The sequence below is a fragment of the Balaenoptera acutorostrata genome, chromosome 15, assembly GCF_949987535.1.
Source record: "Balaenoptera acutorostrata chromosome 15, mBalAcu1.1, whole genome shotgun sequence".
Taxonomy (NCBI): Eukaryota; Metazoa; Chordata; class Mammalia; order Artiodactyla; family Balaenopteridae; genus Balaenoptera; species Balaenoptera acutorostrata.
This window is the reverse complement of record NC_080078.1, coordinates 6,497,300-6,515,895: the sequence shown is the minus strand read 5'-3', so window position 1 is coordinate 6,515,895 and position 18,596 is coordinate 6,497,300. Positions and strand designations below refer to the sequence as shown.

Below are 18,596 nucleotides of genomic sequence, written 5' to 3'. Positions count from 1 at the left end.
TATTTTAACCTCTCTGAACCTCAGCATCCTCATCTCTAAGAAGGATTCGATGCGTATTCCACGGCTTGTGTGAAAAGTATATAAGAAAATGGATGTAAAACCCCAGGTACATAATAGGGCTCTTAGTTTTAATTTCCCCCAAACAGACCCGGAGATAAATACTTGGATATAAATAGTTAATTTAGAGGGTGATCCCAAGAAGCATTTTGAGAGGATAAAGAAGTGACTCAAGGAAGGTAGGAATGCAAATACAGTGTAGTCATACGTTGGAGATATTGCAGGTTCGGTGCCTGACCACTGCTGTAAAGTGAATATCGCAGTAAAGCAAGTCACACAAATTTTTTGTTTTCCCAGTGCATATAAGTTATGTTTACAATCTGTTGTAGTCTACTAAGTGTGCAATAGCATTATGTCTTTAAAAAAAAAAAACAATGTACATACCTTACTTTCAAAATACTTTATTGCTGAAAATTGCTAAACACCATCTAAGCCTTCTGCAGGTCATAATCTTTTGCTGGTGGAAGGTTTGAAATATCGTGAGAATTACCAAAACGTGACAGAGACACGAAGTTGAGCACATGCTGTTGGAAAAAAATGGTGCTCATAGACTTGCTCCACGCAGGGAAGTAAGTTTGCTTTTATTTCTCCACCATCAAGCACCATGCCTGGCAAGACAGCTTAGGAAGACATGCTTATCCAACTGAATGACAGTGAGGGCCTTTTGAGGCCCAGCCTTTCCCTCCTGTCCTGCCAACTGCTGACTCTGGCCTTACCTCCTGTTCCAGAGCCTTCTACAAGCCACTCTCAAGTGCCTACAGCTCTCCCCATGGAGCCCGGCACAGCCCTGGAAGGCAAAGTCTCTGCAGGGAGACAACACACAGAATTGCTGGGTTGGAACAAAGGACGTGTCTAAGAGATGAAAGATGGAGCAGAAAGGAACAGGGCAGCAGCTTGAGTGAGCACTGCAAGATCAGCCAAAGGGTCAAGTCTGACCCTCTGGATCAGCTCTTTTCAAGCGAGGACCACCCCTAAAGGTGGGAAACAGACGTCAGAAGATGATGATGCCAAGTGGACAAGGCCCAGGCCTCCCATCGGCTTCACCCAGAACAGCTTTGTAAACTGAGGCTAAGCATTCCTTCTAAGAATGTTGTCAAGGGCCACAGAGGGTCTCTGAGGCACAGAGTGACCTATGGAAGGGAGCATTGGAGAAGGCAGGGAGTGGAAAGCAGGAATCAGCTGTATCTGACCAGACGTGAGATTATAGAAGAAATGAAGGAATAACTGGAACAGTGTTGCTGAGAGGAAGTCATCGTGAGAGTCCAGACCCCAAGGTACCACTCCAATCTGTCGCTCACTCACCTGATGGACAAGACCCTTGCACTCTCAGCTCCCTATCTGTCACATATGGAGGTTGTACAACATGTTCTCAGTGCCAGGTACTAGGATTCCATGAGCTAAGTTCAAAACTTCCAAGGTTACAGACCTAGAAGACAGAGATACAAGGCAAGGGTGGTAACTGAGATCATTAACCAGGTGGAATATGTTGCAACACAAATCAAGTGACACCAGTGACAACACTTAACTCATGTTTTCCTGCAGCACTACTTTGCTGGCATAATCCTTGTTGAATATTAAACAACGACCTCAGTGTGGCACATGAACCTTATGAAGTTCAGATTATAATCAGACTAGTTCAGGAAAGTTGAGAATACGCATTCAGCTCACCCCAGGAACACACTATTATGGGACAACTCCGGTGCCAGCCACTAAAAGTCAAGATTTCTTTGACAGTTTCAATTCTCTAAGAATATGTACATTGAAAGACAACCTAAAAGTTTGTTACCTGCATGCCCAGAAATTATATTCACCCAAAAAAAAGGCCTTATGTATATTACCTGAAATATTATAGGCTCATACCCATTAAATTATTAATTAAATTATTAACTTATTTAATTAATAAGTCAATGCTTATGAAGTTACTTTAGCAGAAACAGAAGCCAGAAATTTTCAAATACCTCTCAAGAAGGAGGCCCTTACTTTCCGATAGGCTGGTAGAAATGGAGTCATCTTTTTTTTTCTACACAGTAACTCAAAACCATACAAAAATATATAGATCTACAGTAAAGGTAAATATATGGACAAATATAAATACCCGTGTTATTGTAACTTTGATTTCTAACTCCACTTTTTATTCTATTATAGGATTTAAAAGACAAATGCATAAAAAATAACTATACCTCTATATTAATGGGTACACAACATATAAAGATATAATTCATGACATCAATAACATAAAGTGGGAAGGTGCAGAACTGTAAAGAGGTAGAGTTTTATGTAAGTGAAGTCAAAAATAGGTTGTTATGGGACTTCCCTGGTGGCACAGTGGTTAAGAATCCACCTGCCCTCAATATCAAAAAAACAAACAACCCAATCCAAAAATGGGCAGAAGACCTAAATAGACATTTCTCCAAAGAAGATATACAGATTGCCAACAAACACCTGAAAGGATGTTCAACATCACTAATCATTAGAGAAATGCAAATCAAAACTACAGTGAGGTATCACTTCACACCAGTCAGAATGGCCATCATCAAAAAATCTACAAAAATAAATGCTGGAGAGGCTGTGGAAAAAAGGGAACCTTCTTGCACTGTTGGTGGGAATGTAAATTGATACAGCCACTATGGAGAACAGTATGGAGGTTCCTTAAAAAACTAAAAATAGAACTACCATATGACCCAGTAATCCCACTACTGGGCATATACACTGAGAAAACCATAATTCAAAAAGAGTCATGTACCATAATGTTCATTGCAGCTCTATTTACAATAGCCAGGACATGGAATCAACCTAAGTGTCCATTGACAGATGAATGGATAAAGAAGATGTGGCACATGTATACAATGGAATACTACTCAGCCATAAAAAGAAATGAAACTGAGTTATTTGTAGTAAGGTGGATGGACCTAGAGTCTGTCATACAGAGTGAAGTAAATCAGAAGCAGAAAAACAAATACCATATGCTAACACATATATATGGAACCTAAAAAAAAAAAAAAGGTTCTGAAGAACCTATGGGCAGGACAGGAATAAGGACGCATATGTAGAGAATGGACTTCAGGACATGGGGAGGGGGAAGGGTAAGCTGGGATGAAGTGAGAGAGTGGCATTGACATATATACACTACCAAATGTAAAACAGATAGCTAGTGGGAAGCAGCCGCATAGCACAGGGAGATCAGCTCCATGCTTTGTGACCACCTAAAGGGGTGGGATAGGGAGGGTGTGAGGGAGACGCAAGAGGGAGGGGATATGGGGATATATGTATACATATAGCTGATTCATTTTGTTATACAGCAGAAACTAACACAACATTGTAAAGCAATTATACTCCAATAAAGATGTTAAAAAAAAAAAAGAGGCCTTCCCTGGTGGCGCAGTGGTTGAGAATCTGCCTGCCAATGCAGGGGACACGGGTTCGAGCCCTGGTCTGGGAGGATCCCACATGTCGCACAGCAGCTGGGCCCGTGACCCACAACTTATGAGCCTGCGCATCTGGAGCCTGTGCTCCGCAACAGGAGAGGCCGCGATAGTGAGAGGCCTGCGCACTGCGATGAAGAGTGGCCCCCGCTTGCCGCAACTGGGGAAGGCCCTCGCACAGAAACGAAGACCCAGCACAGCCAAAAATAATAAATAAATAAAAAGAAAAAAAAAAAGAATCCACCTGCAAATGCAGGGGACACGGGTTCAAGCTCTGGTCCAGGAAGATCCCACATGCCATGGAGCAACTAAGCCCATGTGCCACAACTACTGAGCCTGCACTCTACAGCCCGTGAGCCACAACTACTGAGCCCACATACCGCAACTACCGAAGCCCACGTGCCTAGGGCCTGTGCTCTGCAACAAGAGAAGCCACCACAATGAGAAGCCCACGCACTGTAACAAAGAGTAGCCCCTGCTCGCCACAACTAGAGAAAGCATGTGCGCAGCAATGAAGACCCAACAAAGCCAAAAATAATATAAATAAATAAATTTTAAAAAAATAGGTTGTTATAATTTTAGGATGTTTTATGTAATCCCCATGGTAACCACAAAGAAAATATCCATAGAATATACACAATAGGAATGAGAAGGAAATCAAAACATGTCACTACAAAAAAAAATCAACCAAACACAAAGGAAGGCAGTAAGGGAGGAAATGAGGGTCCAAAAAAGCTATAAGACATACAGAAGACAAATATCAGAATGGTAATAGCAAGTCCTTCCCTATTAGTAATTACTTTAAATATAAATATAAATGGATTAAACTACCCAATCAAAAGACAGAGATTGTCAGAATGGGTAAAACAAATAGAATCCGATGATACTGTGTCTATAAGAGATTTGTTTTAGATCTAATGACATACATGGGTTGAAAGTGAAAGGTTAGAAAAAGATATTCAGTATAAATTATAACCAAAAGAGAGTAGGGATGGCTATTCTAATATCAGACAAAATAGATTCTAAATCAAAAACTGCAGGCTCCCACAGATATCTCAGTGGAGGGTCACATAGTGTTCCTCAGCATGGATCCCAATGACCTGCTTTGCAGAGGACACAGGTAGCCTTTGTGACTACAGACTACTTGAAGAGGGAGACACCACTCCACACCCCTCCCGAGAAGGAGTTGCTGTTGCACCACTTCAGGGTGAGGGCTGTCAGCCCTCCTTAACCTTGTGAATGTCCCAGGCCCCAGAGCCATGGCTGCTCTGCCTGTACCCACACTTCAGACCCTGACTCCATGACCACTCTGCATGCACAGAGTAGCAGAATGGATTAAAAAATAAGACTTAATTCTATGCTGCTGATATGAGACTCACTTTAGCTTTAAGGACACCCATAGGCTGAAAGTAAAGGAATAGAAAAAAATATATTCCATGCAAATGGAAACCAAAAAAGAGCAAAGGAGTTATACTTGCATCAGACAAAATAGACTTTAAGTCAAAAACTGTAATAAGAGACAAAAAAGGTCATTATATAATGATAAAGGGGTCATTTAATCAAGAAGATCTAACAAGTGTAAATATACACACACCCAACCTTGGATTACCTATATATATTAAACAAATATTAACATATCTGAAAGCATATAGTGATATACCCCACTTTCAACAATGGGTAGGTCATCCAAACAATCAATATGGAAGTATTGGACTTGAATTACATTTTAGACCAAATAGACCTAGCAGACATATACAGAACATTCCATCCAACAGCAGTAGAATTGACATTCTTCTCAAGTGCACACAAAACATTCTCCAGAATAGATCATATGTTAGGCCACAAAAAAAGTATTAACCAACATAAGAAGACTGAAGTTATATCAAGCATCTTTTGTGACCACAATGGCATGTAACTAGAAATCAATAACAGGAGGAAACCTGGAAAATTCACTAATATGTGGAAATTAAATGACACATTCCTGAGAGTAGCATTGACATATATACACCACCAAATGTAAAATAGTTGGCTGGTGGGAAGCAGCAGCATAGCATAGGGAGATCAGCCTGGTGCTTGGCAATGACCTAGAGGGGTGGGATAGGGAGGATGGGAGGGAGGCTCCAGAGGGAGGGGATATGGGGACATGTGTATGCATATGGCTGATTTGCTTTGTTGTGCAACAGAAACTAACACAGTATTGTGAAGCAATTATACTCCAATAAAGATCTATTTTAAAAAATTGAAAGAAGTCAATGACACATTCCTGAACAATCAGTGGGTCAAAGAAGAAATCATAGAGAAATCAAAAAATATCTTGAGACCAACGTAAATGGAAACACAACATACCAAAACTTAGGGGATGCAGCAAAAGCAATTCTAAGAGAGAAGTTTATAGCAGTAAATACCTATATTAAAAAGAAAAAAGAACAATCTCAAATAAACAACCTAACTTTACACCTCAAGGAACTAGAAAAATAACAAGCTAAGCCCAAAGTTAGGAGAAGGAAGGAAAGAACAAAGACCATAGCAGAAATAAATTAAATAGGGACTAAGAGGACAATAGAGAAAAATCAATAAAACTGGTTTTTTGAAAAAATAAAATTGACAAATCTTTAGCAAGACTAAGAAAAAGAAAGAAAAGAAATAAATTAAATAAAATCAGAAATGAAAGAGGAGACATCACAACTGACACTGCAGAAATGCACAGGTTCATAAGAGACTACTATGAACAGTTGTACATCAAAAACTTGGCTAACCTAGAAGAAATGGATAAACTCCTGGAAACATACAACCTACCAAGACTGAATCATGAAGAAACTGAAAGTCTGAACAGACCTATAACTAGTAAAGAGATTGAATCAGTAATCAAAAATATCTCAGAAAAGAAAACTCCAGGACCAGATGGCTTCACGGTGAACTCCACAAAACATTTTTAAAAATTAATGCCAATCTTTCTCAAACTCTTCCAAAAAATCAGAGGAAGGAAGACTTCCAAACTCACTTTTATGATACCAGCATTACCCTGATACCAAAGCCATGCAAAGACACTACAAGAAAGAAAACTATAGACCAATACACCTAATGAGTATTGATGCAAAAATTCTCAACAAAATACTAGCAAACAGAATTCAAAAGAACATTATAAGGCTCATACACCATGACCAAGTAGGATTTATTCCTGGAATGTAAGGATGACTCAACACACAAAAGTCAATCAGTGTAACAGAACATATTAACAGAATGAAGGGGGAAAAAATCACTTAATCATCTCAATTGATACAGAAGAATTATTTTACAAAATTTAATATCCTTTCATGATAAAAACACTTAACAAATTAGAAATAGAAGGAAATTACCTCAACGTAATAAAGGCCATATATGAAAAGCCCACAGCTAACATCATACTTAATGGTCAAGAGTTAAATGCTTTACCTCTAAGATCAGAAACAAGACAAGGGCCTTCACCACTTATGTTCAACATAATACTAGAAATCCAAGCCAGAACAATTAGTCAAGAAAAAGAAATAAAAGGCATCCAAATTGGAAAGAAAGAAGTAAAATTATCTCTGTTCACAGATGACAGGATCTTATATGTTGTAAACCCTAAAGATTCCACACACACAAAATGTTAAAACTAATAAACAAATTCGGCAAAGTTGCAGGATATAAAAATCAACATACAGGGACTCCCCTGGTGGCACAGTGGTTAAGAATCCTCCTGCCAATGCAGGGGACACAGGTCCGAGCCCTGGTCCGGGAAGATCCCACATGTCACAGAGCAACTAAGCCCATGTGCCACAACTACTGAGCCTGCGCTCTAGAGCCTGTGAGCCACGACTACTGAGCCCGCATGCCACAACTACTGAAGACCTCACACCTAGAGCCCATGCTTCACAACAAGAGAAGACACTGCAATGAGAAGCCCGCACACCACAACGAAGAGTAGCCCCCGCTCGCTGCAACTAGAAAAAGCCCATGCGCAGCAACAAAGACCCAACGCAGCCAAAAATAAATAAATAAATAAATTTTTTAAAATTACAAAATACAAAAATCAGTTGTGTTTCTATACATTAACAATGAAGAGTATGAAAAGGAAATCTTAAAAACAATTCCATTTAAAATAGCAGCCAAAAGAATAAAATACTTAGAATTAAATTTAACCAAGGAGGCAAAAGACCTGTAAGCTATAAAAATCTGAAAGCTATAAAAATCTGCTGAAAGAAATTAAAGACACCAATAAATGGAAAGACACCCCATGGTCATGACTGGAAGAATTAATGTTGTTAAGATGTCAATACTACCCAAAGCAATCTACAGGTTTAATTCAATTTCTATCAAATCCCAAACAGCATGTTTTTTTCCCCTAGAAATAGAAAAACCCATCCTTAAATTCATATGGAATCTCAAGGGACCCTGAGTAGACAAAACAATCTTGAAGAACAAAGTTGGAGGTCTCACACTTCCAAATTTTGAAACTTACTACAAAGCTACAGTAATCAAAACAGTGTGGTACTGGTATAAAGACAGACATATAGACTAATGGAACAGAATAGAGAGCCCAGAGGCATACCCTCATAAAAATGGCTAGGTGATTTTTGACAAGAGTGCCAAGATCGTTCAGTGGGGAAATAACAGTCTTTTCAACAAATGGTGCTGGGAAATGTGAATATCCACATGCAAAAGAAAGAAGTGGGACCCTTAACTTATACCACATACAAAAATGAACTAAAAATGGATAAAAGCCTTAAATTTAATGTCTAAAACTATAAAACACTTAGAAGAAAACATAGGGGTAAAACTTCATAACATTGGATTTGGGAATAATTTCTTGGATATGACACCAAAAGCACAGAAAACAAAAGAAAAAATAGATAATCTTGATCATCAAAATTAAAAATGTGCATCAAAGGACACAATTAACAGAGTGAAAAAGCAACCTATGAAATGGGAGAAAATATTTACTTATATCTTATAAGGGGTTAATATCCAGAATACATAAAGAATTCCTACAACTTAACAATAAAAAAAAATTTGATTTAAAAATTGGAAAAGGATTTGAATAGACATTTCTCCCAATATATACAAATGGCTAAGCCATTTGTTTATTCAAACATGAAAAAAATGTTCAACAGCACTAATCATTAAGGAAGTACAAATCAAAACCACAATAAGGTACCACCTCGCACTCATTAGGATGGCTACTATTATATATATATCTATTTTATATATATATATATATATATATATATATATATATATACACACACACACACACAAGCATACCTCAGCGATATTGCACTGCATGTTTGGTATCAGAGCACCAAAATAAAGCAAGTTGCACAAATTTTTTGGTTTCCCAGTGTACATAAGAGTTATTTTATACTATACTGTAGTCTATTAAGTATGCAATAGCATTGTTTATTCATATATATATATATATCACTTTGCTGTACACCTGAAACTAACACAACATTGTAAATCAACTATACTTCAATTTAAAAAATCACAATTTTAAAAAATGACCATCAACATGAACATTGGAGTTCTGATCTGATTGAATAAACAAGATGAGTTCCCTGGACTGAAGATTAAAAGAAACTATTGATATCCCCTGTAGACAAAAGTTACAAATTAAACCATTAAAGCAATAACTTTCCAGTAGAAAAACCCTAAGGAGATGAAGTGGAGCCCAGGAGAACTGTGCCCAGCCACACCAAGGTAATCACTGCACATTTATTTTTAACAATGCCCATTGGGTACTGCTCCCTAGAGGCCACGAGTAGCTCTGCAAATAATCCAAGTGTGAGGCCCACATACCTCCCTGAGGCCCAAGAATCAGGGACTGGAGCCTCCTTGCTCACCCTGCCTTCCAGGCACAGATGCACTCCTCGCCCTGCTTTCCATGGGGCCAGAGGTTGTGTCTCTGGCTGTAGGCTGCTTCTGAGCTGTCTGCCCCTCCTTAGGAAGAGGAGCAACTCAGGAGGAGGCCTATTCCTTGGGTGGGGTTGGCAGAAATCAGAACAAGTGGACAGGACAGTGCCAGTGTAGGGGCGAGAGGAGACACTCCTCTCCCAATGCCCCAAAACATATAAGCCCAAAGGCATCTCCTCCACTTCTCAAAGATAGGCAGGACCAGAGACCAGCAGGGGACCTTGGAAACCAGCTAGGGCTCCAACCCCATCACTTTATAGAGAAGAAATCAGAGCACAAACTTCCTAAAATCACACAGGATTCAATTCCTGGACAACCTCACTCAGCCCCTGCCCTCATTCCCGACTATGGAGGCCTATCCAGTAATTCCACCCACTGCTAATGCTTATCCCTGGCAGATACAATTGATAATGTTTGCTGACATTAAGACCAGCTCAGAAGCAGAGCAGGTACTGCCCACCATGGCCTATTTCACATCACGTTGAATGTAAGCAACTTAGCAAGGAAAGAACCAGTGGAAATTAAACCTCAAACTGTTCCTATTACCCTCCAAATTAACATCTTATTTTTGTTGGCAGATGTACATTCTGAAATAGGTGTCATCTGTATGTACATGCTATCTTATGTTCTGCTTTCAAAGTCTGTATCATAGACAAATAGCCACATATTGACACATTCTTTCATTTTTAGTATCTGTATAGTATTCCACTGCATCGATACATCGTAGCTGCAAAGCTATTCTTTTATTATTTTGAGCATTTGGTTGTTCCAATTTTTTTTGAATTTAGGAAGGAATAATCTTTCAACAAATATCTGAATTACCTTATTTTTCCATAGGATTTGTTTCCTGCTGTACAGTCCCTAATGTAAAATTCCTACATTTATTACATTTACTTAACTTGTAAACCTCTGTAAGTTAGATAATAGTACCTATCTGTTGAGTCTGGGGTAGAATTTAAAAGCTAATATTTAAGTACTTAGTACAGTGCCTCCTGTAGAGTATATATTTATTATTAATTTATTACTACTAATAAAATATCTATATACTTACTTGGAAAGCATGATCATGTAAATATACCTAAACCTTTCAATTAAAATCTATTTATATCATATATATACCTTTATCCATTACAACTTTCTTTGAACAAATATTTCATTTTCAAGTTGAATTAAAATCCAAATAATCTATTTTATCATTAGTGGGAATGAAATCATCTTTTTCAGTGCTTTGTTTGTGGTTTTATTATTGATATATCAGTAACCAATTTACTGATTTTTGTGTGATATTATAGCCTACAACTTTACTCAACTAACTTTATTTTTAGCAATGACTTCATTTCTATTAAGACTTTAGTTATAAGAGATATTGTGTAAAAAAGTTATGTTTTTATCTCTTTCTTTTAAGATAACCATCACCAGCATTTCTAGTGAAATATTATATAAGGAATAATAACAGAGAACATCCATTTCTTGTTCTTTTGAGGGAAAAGGTTTAAGTCTTCAGTAAACAGATGTTGAATCTTGTTTTTAAATACACAGCTTACTACATTAAGAAAAAACTCTCCTAATGTTTTCAGAGTTTTAATCTATAAGGCAATGATACATTTATCTGGATGCTTTATCCAGGTCTAATTACACTATTTTTATATTTTGTTCATGGTGAACTAGGTTATTGGATTTCCTTGAGTTTAACAGTTAATTCTTTTAATGTGCTATTTTCTTTGCAGATATTTTACTTGGGGCATTTCTATCTATATCTATGAACAAAATTGGTCTAAAATATTCCTTTCATTGTCTTTGTTTAGCTTGAGTTTAAAATATTTGCCTCTAAAAGCGGGGCTTCCCTGGTGGCGCAGTGGTTGAGAATCTGCCTGCCAATGCAGGGGACACGGCTTCAAGCCCTGGTCTGGGAAGATCCCACATGCCGCGGAGCAACTGGGCCCGTGAGCCACAACTACTGAGCCTGCGCGTCTGGAGCCTGTGCTCCGCAACAAGGGAGGCCGCGATAGTGAGAGGCCCGCGCACCGCGATGAAGAGTGGCCCCCGCTTGCCACAACTAGAGAAAGCCCTCGCACAGAAACGAAGACCCAACACAGCCAAAATAAATAAATAAATAAATAATAATTAAAGGTGCTAATAATTTTTTAAAAAAGACTTTAGCCCATATCAATTTCATTCAAAAATCTCCCACTAAATTTTAAAAAAATAAACACATAAATAAATAAATAAATAAATAAAAGTGAACTGAATAATAATAGTAATAGTAATAGCCTGGTTACCTGCTTACTATGTGCAATGCACTGTCCTATACAAATTATGGGTATTTTCTCATGTAATCCTCACAACAGCCCCTTTAAGCAAATATTATCACTCTATCCATTTTACAGATTATTAATATGCTATAATTTTCTATATTTTTAAAATTTTTATTACTGAATGAATTATTGGTTCTTAGAAGATTTTGAAGACAGTGGAATCAGATGCCCCTTTAGAAACTATTTAATAACTTTATGTTTCTTTCTCTATTATCATTATATTCATGTTCTCTAATTCATTTTTGCATCTTTGGGGATATTTCATACATTTGTAAGTAGCCATCTATTTTTCATTTGATAAGATGTATTAGCCCACAATTGAAAAGAATATTCAACTTAAATATAAATCTTTTGTATTAAGTATGTTTTCCAAATCCTGACTTCATTTTAATTTTCATTATCATTATCAAAATTGATATTGTTTATCAATTGTTTTTCAAATAATCAATTATCAGATTTCTACTTTATTTTTCTTCTTCTATGTGGTTTGTTTCCATTTTTAGTTTTATTATCTATATTTTGCTAGCACTTTTAATTCGTTGTTTCCCCCTCTAAGTTATTTAAACAGAGTTAATTATGGCTCAATGATTGGAGAAAATTAAACATGAGAACCTCGAAGTCAAAGACAAGCATTTTTCTCCACCCCTTGGGCTTTCATAAAATAGGTCCAGTGTCCAGGCTGACACAAACCCCAGAGCTGCGGTGGTCACCAGAGAGAGACGCAGAGCTGCCGATGATGCAAGAAAACAAAGTCAACCCATGTGCTGGCTGCCCAAGGATCAGGAACAGAAATGAGACCTGAACAAACAGGTGTCCAAGTCCAGGCATGTATGGGTTAGTGCAATGCTGCCCACAGTGTGGAGCCCGTACCTACAGGGGTCTGAAAGTTGGCATTAGGTGGTTTACAGAGATGGAGACAAATGGCACCAAATAGCCTGGTGAGAAAGTGATTCCCTTTTGAGTTCTTTCTACTTCTCCCCCAACCCTTCTGACTACCTCTCAGAAAAACACTCAGGTTGGTGCTATTTCTCTAACTCCTCTCTACAACTTTACATTCTCCTTTTTTAACCAAGAAAACGTGGGTTTCATGCTCAGAACTCTCTGCAGGTAATGGTACTGGCTAAAATTCAATAAGCGATACTACTTTCTTATGCTATAATGGTGTACAAACTTTCTTTTCTAATAAATGGATTACAATTAACAAAATTAGTGAATTAAATAACTATTAAGGAAACAAAAGTACAGGTGATAAGTAAATATGATTGACATTTGGAAGACACTAGGTTGATATCAGGGGAAGGAGGACTATCTTTAAGGTCTCACCCAATCTCAAAGGCATGAGACCACAAAGGGGGACGTTAAGAACAGCTACCCATTTGTTCAACAACATTGAATGTCTCCTATAGTCCAGACACGGTTCTAGAAACTGGGAATATGGTAATACATAAAAATAAAGTTCCTGCTCTCATTCTCATGAGCTTATATTCTAGAGAAACACAGTGATGATAGATAGATAGATAATAGATGCTTAGACAGATAGATAAAACAGATGATAAGAGAGAGAAATGGTGCTGAGAATAAAGACAAAGCAAAAATCAGAAAGAAGACAGATTCAGGGGTACTATTTTAGATAGGTGGTGGGGGAACCCTGAACAGAGGTGACATTTTAGCAGAAATCAAACTGAAGTAAATCATAATGGAACAGAATTCTCGGCAGTGGGATAACAAGTACAAAGACCCTAATGTAGGAACGTGCTTGGTGTGTCCAGGTACAGTGAGGATGCCATCGTGGCTGGCCTGCCAAAAGTGAGGGGTAATAAAGGAGGTGAGATCAGGGAGAGGGCAGAGGCCCGGGTCATGCGTAGCCCTGTGGGATTTGGCGAGAACTCTAGGTTTCGTTCTGAGTGAGATGGGAAGCCACTGGAGGATTCTGAGCAAGGAAGTAACATGATCTGACTTACATTTCTTAACATTCACCCTGGATGCTGTGTAGAAACAGACTGCTGAGGCTTTAGGGAGCCCGGTTAAGAGACTATTGTAGGGCTTCCCTGGTGGCGCAGTGGTTAAGAACCTGCCTGCCAATGCAGGGGACATGGGTTCGAGCCCTGGTCAGGGAAGAACCCGCCTGCCAATGCAGGGGACACGGGTTCGAGCCCTGGTCAGGGAAGATCCCACATGCCGCGGAGCAACTAAGCCCGTGCGCCACAACTACTGAGCCTGCGCTCTAGAGCCCGCAAGCCACAACTACTGAGCCCATGTGCCACAACTACTGAAGCCGGTGCACCTAGAGCCCATGTTCCACAACAAGAGAAGCCACCACAATGAGAAGCCCGCGCACCGCCACATAGAGTAGTCCCCGCTCGCCGCAACTAGAGAAAGCCCGCGTGCAGCAACGAAGACCCAACGCAGCCAAAAATAAAAATAAATAAAATATAAATTTTTAAAAAATAAAGAAATAAGTAATGAAATCACTTTACATATTAAAAGAAAAAAAGAAGAAAAGAAGGGGGAAGTGACCAGCAGCGCTGGCTCCAGCTTGTTGGGTTTCTGCTGGGTTTCGGGAATGGAGCCTGAGCAGACGAGCAATGGGGGCCTTAAGGAGGGAAGTTCCAGGACTTGGTGGGGAGGCCTGAAAAGGGGGCTACGTGAGAGAACAGGAAGGCGGAACTGGAGAATGAGTACTGACCACATTTTGAGGACTTTTGCAGAAAAGGGGAGTAGACAAATGAGCTGATGGCCGGAGGGGAATGTGAGGTCAAGGGTGGATTTTTCAAACTGGGGGATGTCTGCATGCTGACAGGAATGGTCCAGAAGCTATGGGGGTGGCGATCCTTTCTGTTTGAAGTTAGACGTTTTGAGCTTTGGTGTTCTTAAAATAGGAGTACTAGGAAAGACTATCTTCCCAACCAGTGGGACATAGTAACAAGGAAATGTTCTTCTCCCATATCTCTGGGGAAATGGGAGGATGGGAAGGAAAAGAGAGGATGGAGACACCCTGGTTCAAAAGGAACATTAGTCAAGAAAGGGACAGAGCTTTTGTCACTGCACCGCGGCTCCCATTCACACGTGTGTCAGTCTCGGCATCTATGCTGCAGCCATACGAACAAGCCCTCTCTCCCTAGTACAGGCGACCCTCTTCCACCATGTCCCTGCCCTATGCAACCTGCTCCACACTCCCCTCCTCCTGCCCCTGTGCTGGTCACTGCAGGATTCCCTGATCCATTTACACTGATGCCCCAAGTTTAAGTTTACCCAGTAGCACTTCCTTGGTCTTTTTGAGAAAATCAAAGTACTGCTTTGAAATCAGGCCGACCTGGAATCAAATCCTGATGTCTTTCGGGGAAATTATTCAAACCCTCTAGGTGTCAGTTTACTCATCTGTAAAATCAGAATAATAACACCTACCTTATATACGTTGTGAGGATTAAATACATGCACATACATGCACACGCCTAGTCCTGTATATGACACGCAGTAGGTGCTCAATTAATGTCAGCTCCCTAGGCTAAGGACTGTTACCTTTCCATTCGACTAGAAGCTTCTTGGGAACACGAACAATTTCCTTCATTGTTTTCTCATCTCTCACATCACCCAGTTTTAGAGCTGTTTTAATCAGTACTGATCAAATGAGGATTTAACCCGTATTAAATACATGTTTCCCTTCACTCTTACTTTTCACCAAACAGATTTCTCTTAGCCTCCTGCATTTATATCTTATGGTTGCCCTTTACCAAAGATTCTTGCCTTTGGGTCGCCAAATACTCAGATCCTTTAAAAAAAAAAATCACATCAGTAAAACATTAATTCAAAATGAGCCATTTATTTTCCATACTAAGGCACAGCTCAGCAGAGGCCAAGAGCTCAGCTGGGTCCTGCTGCAGAGCTGAAATCTCCACCCCTGCTGTGTGCTGCCCAACTGAGCTGGTAAGCGCCTTTGCTCCAAGCAAAATGGCAGCACAGACAAAGCCTCCCAAGGCCGTTTACCCCTTTCACTGCCTGCCCACTTCCCAGGTGGGCCATACCGATTCCCAAAGCTTTTCCAGACTGATTTCCCCCGTCAGCTGTTCCCCATCCCCCAGCAGCACAGTAACTCCAGTTGCTTCTTTCTCCCCCTCCCTCTTGATGATTTACATTCCATAGGACCCAAATCCCAACTAACTATGTCTTGTGAAGCACTGAAAAATCATTTCTATCTAATGAAACTTCAGCTGAGCTCACACTGAACTGTTACAAACTCCAACTTTGAGGGGTCCCTATGCTGCCCTGCTGCCCACTCTGTCAGTCTGGGCAACGTTACACCTTTAGTTTCTCTTTGTTATCTGCAGGGGCAACTCTTTCCCTCCAGCGGTGAGGCGCTTCCTGGGTCAGCCCCAACAGAAGGGCTGGCTGAGCCGTCCCAGTCGGCAGGCTCTTGTGTCCAGGTTTGCTCTGGCCAACTCCATCCCACAGCATCACCAGGACCAAGGTGGCCCAGAGTCAGTGACGAGTGGCAGCCGGAGCATCTTGATCCCTGGGCTCCATGTGGGTGGAAGAACAGGGGAGATAAAATGCTGGTGGGGAAGGAGGTTTGTGCGGAAGGAGGATGTTTACGAGTATTACCCTCAGGTTCCACGTACGTGCCACTGTGGTTCCAGAATTCTGTATAGCAAGGGCCTTCGGGTGGCAATCCTATGGGGGGTGGGAGGAAATTACATTCCTATAGCTCTTTACTTAATATTGAGACAACATCACAACAAAGAATGAGAGCACGACAGAATTTTGGGGGGCTAAGACACCCTAAGTACCCCCCTTGTTGCCACCACTGAGTACCGGGCCGTATGTCACAAGGATTCTCCTTGGAGGGATGGCACATGGGGCTTTGTGGGGCTCAGGATCAGTAGTATTTTGGTGGCAAAATCATTAAAATCCTGACTTTGGGATCTGTTGAGGCCACAGGACTCCCTGGTTGATAGGCAGAGAGACTTCTTTTGGGTTTCTACCAAATGAACACAGAGATGTGAGCTGAGGGATTATATGGGGGAAGGAGGGCGGCATGGGCGCCTCCATCTTCTCTGAAGTCTGCTCCTGGTCTGGATCTCCTAGCAGGACCAGCCAACCATGGAGAGGGGAAACCGCACACAAGCACCTCTGAGCTCATCCTCCTAGGGCTCTCCAGCCAGCCCGAGAGGCAGGAGCTGACCTTCGGGCTCTTCCTTGTCACGTACCTGGTCGGGGCAGTGGGGCACTTGCTCATCATCCTGGCCATTGGCTCAGACTCCCACCTCCACACACACAAGGACTTCTTCCTCAGCAACCTCTCCCCGGTAGATTTCTGCTTCATCTCCGCCACAGTCCCCAAGATGCTGGTGAACACCCAGACACAGACTCAGTCCATTTCCTATGGCTGCTGCCTAGCCCAGATCTGCTTCTGCATTTTGCTTGCCAACATGGACAACTTCCTCCTGACGGCCATGGCTTATGACCTCTACACAGCGACCTGCCAGCCCCTGCACGACTCCACGATCATGAGTCTGCCAGCCTGTGCCCTGATGCGGGGGAGCTCCCGGCGCCTCGCCCACTTCCACTCCCTGCTACACACCCTCCTCACGGCCCGGCTGGAGTCCTGTGCCAGCAACGTCATCCCTTACTCCTCCGGTGACCTTGCTCCCCTGCTCCAACACCCAACTCAACCAACTCATGATTCTGCCGGAGGGGGACCTGAGGGTCCTCATCCCCTTCCTTGGCGTTCTCGTCTCCTACATCCACATTGCGTCTGCTGTGATCCAGGTCCCATCTGCCCGGGGCAAACAAAAGACCTCTTCCACCTGCGGCTCCCACCTTGCTGTGGTCATTCTCTTCTATGGGACCATCACAGGGGTCTACCTGAGTCCCTCATCCTCCCAGGCAGCTGACAAGGATTCTCTGGCTTCAGTAATGTAGATGGTAGTCACCCCCATGCTGAATCCCTTTATCTACTGCCTGAGGAACAAGGACATGAAGGGAGCTCTAAGGAAACTGGTCAACCTGAAGGCTTTATCCCGTGGGCTGTGACAGCAGAGCCCTCCTTCAGGGCCTCTGTGCTAGGAAGAGGGTGAACCCCAGGGACAGGCTCCACACAGAGAGGGTGGGAGGAGCACAGACCTCATCGTCCTGGGTTGTCACCACGGCCAGGGAAGCCTCTCGTTGCTCCATAAGTAATCTGCAAGTCCAAAACTTCTTGGCCCCTGCACCGACTGCCCAGACTACCAAAGGGGAATAAACTCTCCCGTAAAGACAGGACCACATAAACAGGTATAAACTAGCTCTATCTGCGGACCTTCTGGAGAGGGTTCATGTGAAGGGTGAGTTCATAGGAATCTGTGACCTATGCTGACAGCCTGTGCCAAAGAGATGCCCTCTGAGTGCCCGCACGCACCCCACAGAGCCTCAGACCCTCAACCCTCAAGCATCCCAGTTTCCAAACTCCTCCAGTTCCTCCACCACCACCCCACACTCTGGGTTGAGCCTAGCTTTGGAGACAGGCTTCACGGTCCTCCTCAAAGCTGTCCCACTCTCGGCCTTGGGTCCTGCTGGGTGGAGCTCCACAGCTCTACCTACTTGTATCAGGAATGCCTATAATGACTGTCTCAGCTGAACACCTACGCAGGCCCCATACTGTCCCGCTTATGTGCTTTTCTTAGGAAAGAGAGGTCTGCTGGCCACATGGTAAAGAGAGAAGAGAGGCTAGACTTAGAGCTGGTTCTCTGGGTGTGAAGCTCATAAAAGGCATGAGCCACAATAATCCTTATGAAGGTGCTTCTCTACAAGTTGACCTGGAGAAGGAGACAAAGGGGAAAGGCCTCATGTAACGAGTTTACGGCTGAAGAAGTTGTATGTGGCCTCCTGAGCAACA

The 18,596-nt window shown here is 41.6% G+C and overlaps 1 protein-coding gene across 1 annotated transcript; it reads left to right on the top strand.

Annotated features, from left to right (window-relative positions):
- Positions 1 to 15,673: 15,673 nt before the first annotated feature.
- On the top strand, positions 15,674 to 17,755 carry LOC103021085 (olfactory receptor 1361-like). The gene is given in 4 exon segments (XM_057528820.1): positions 15,674 to 15,736; positions 16,175 to 16,337; positions 16,811 to 17,366; positions 17,368 to 17,755. Coding segments are annotated over 4 exon segments (1,170 nt in total).
- Positions 17,756 to 18,596: the final 841 nt, after the last annotated feature.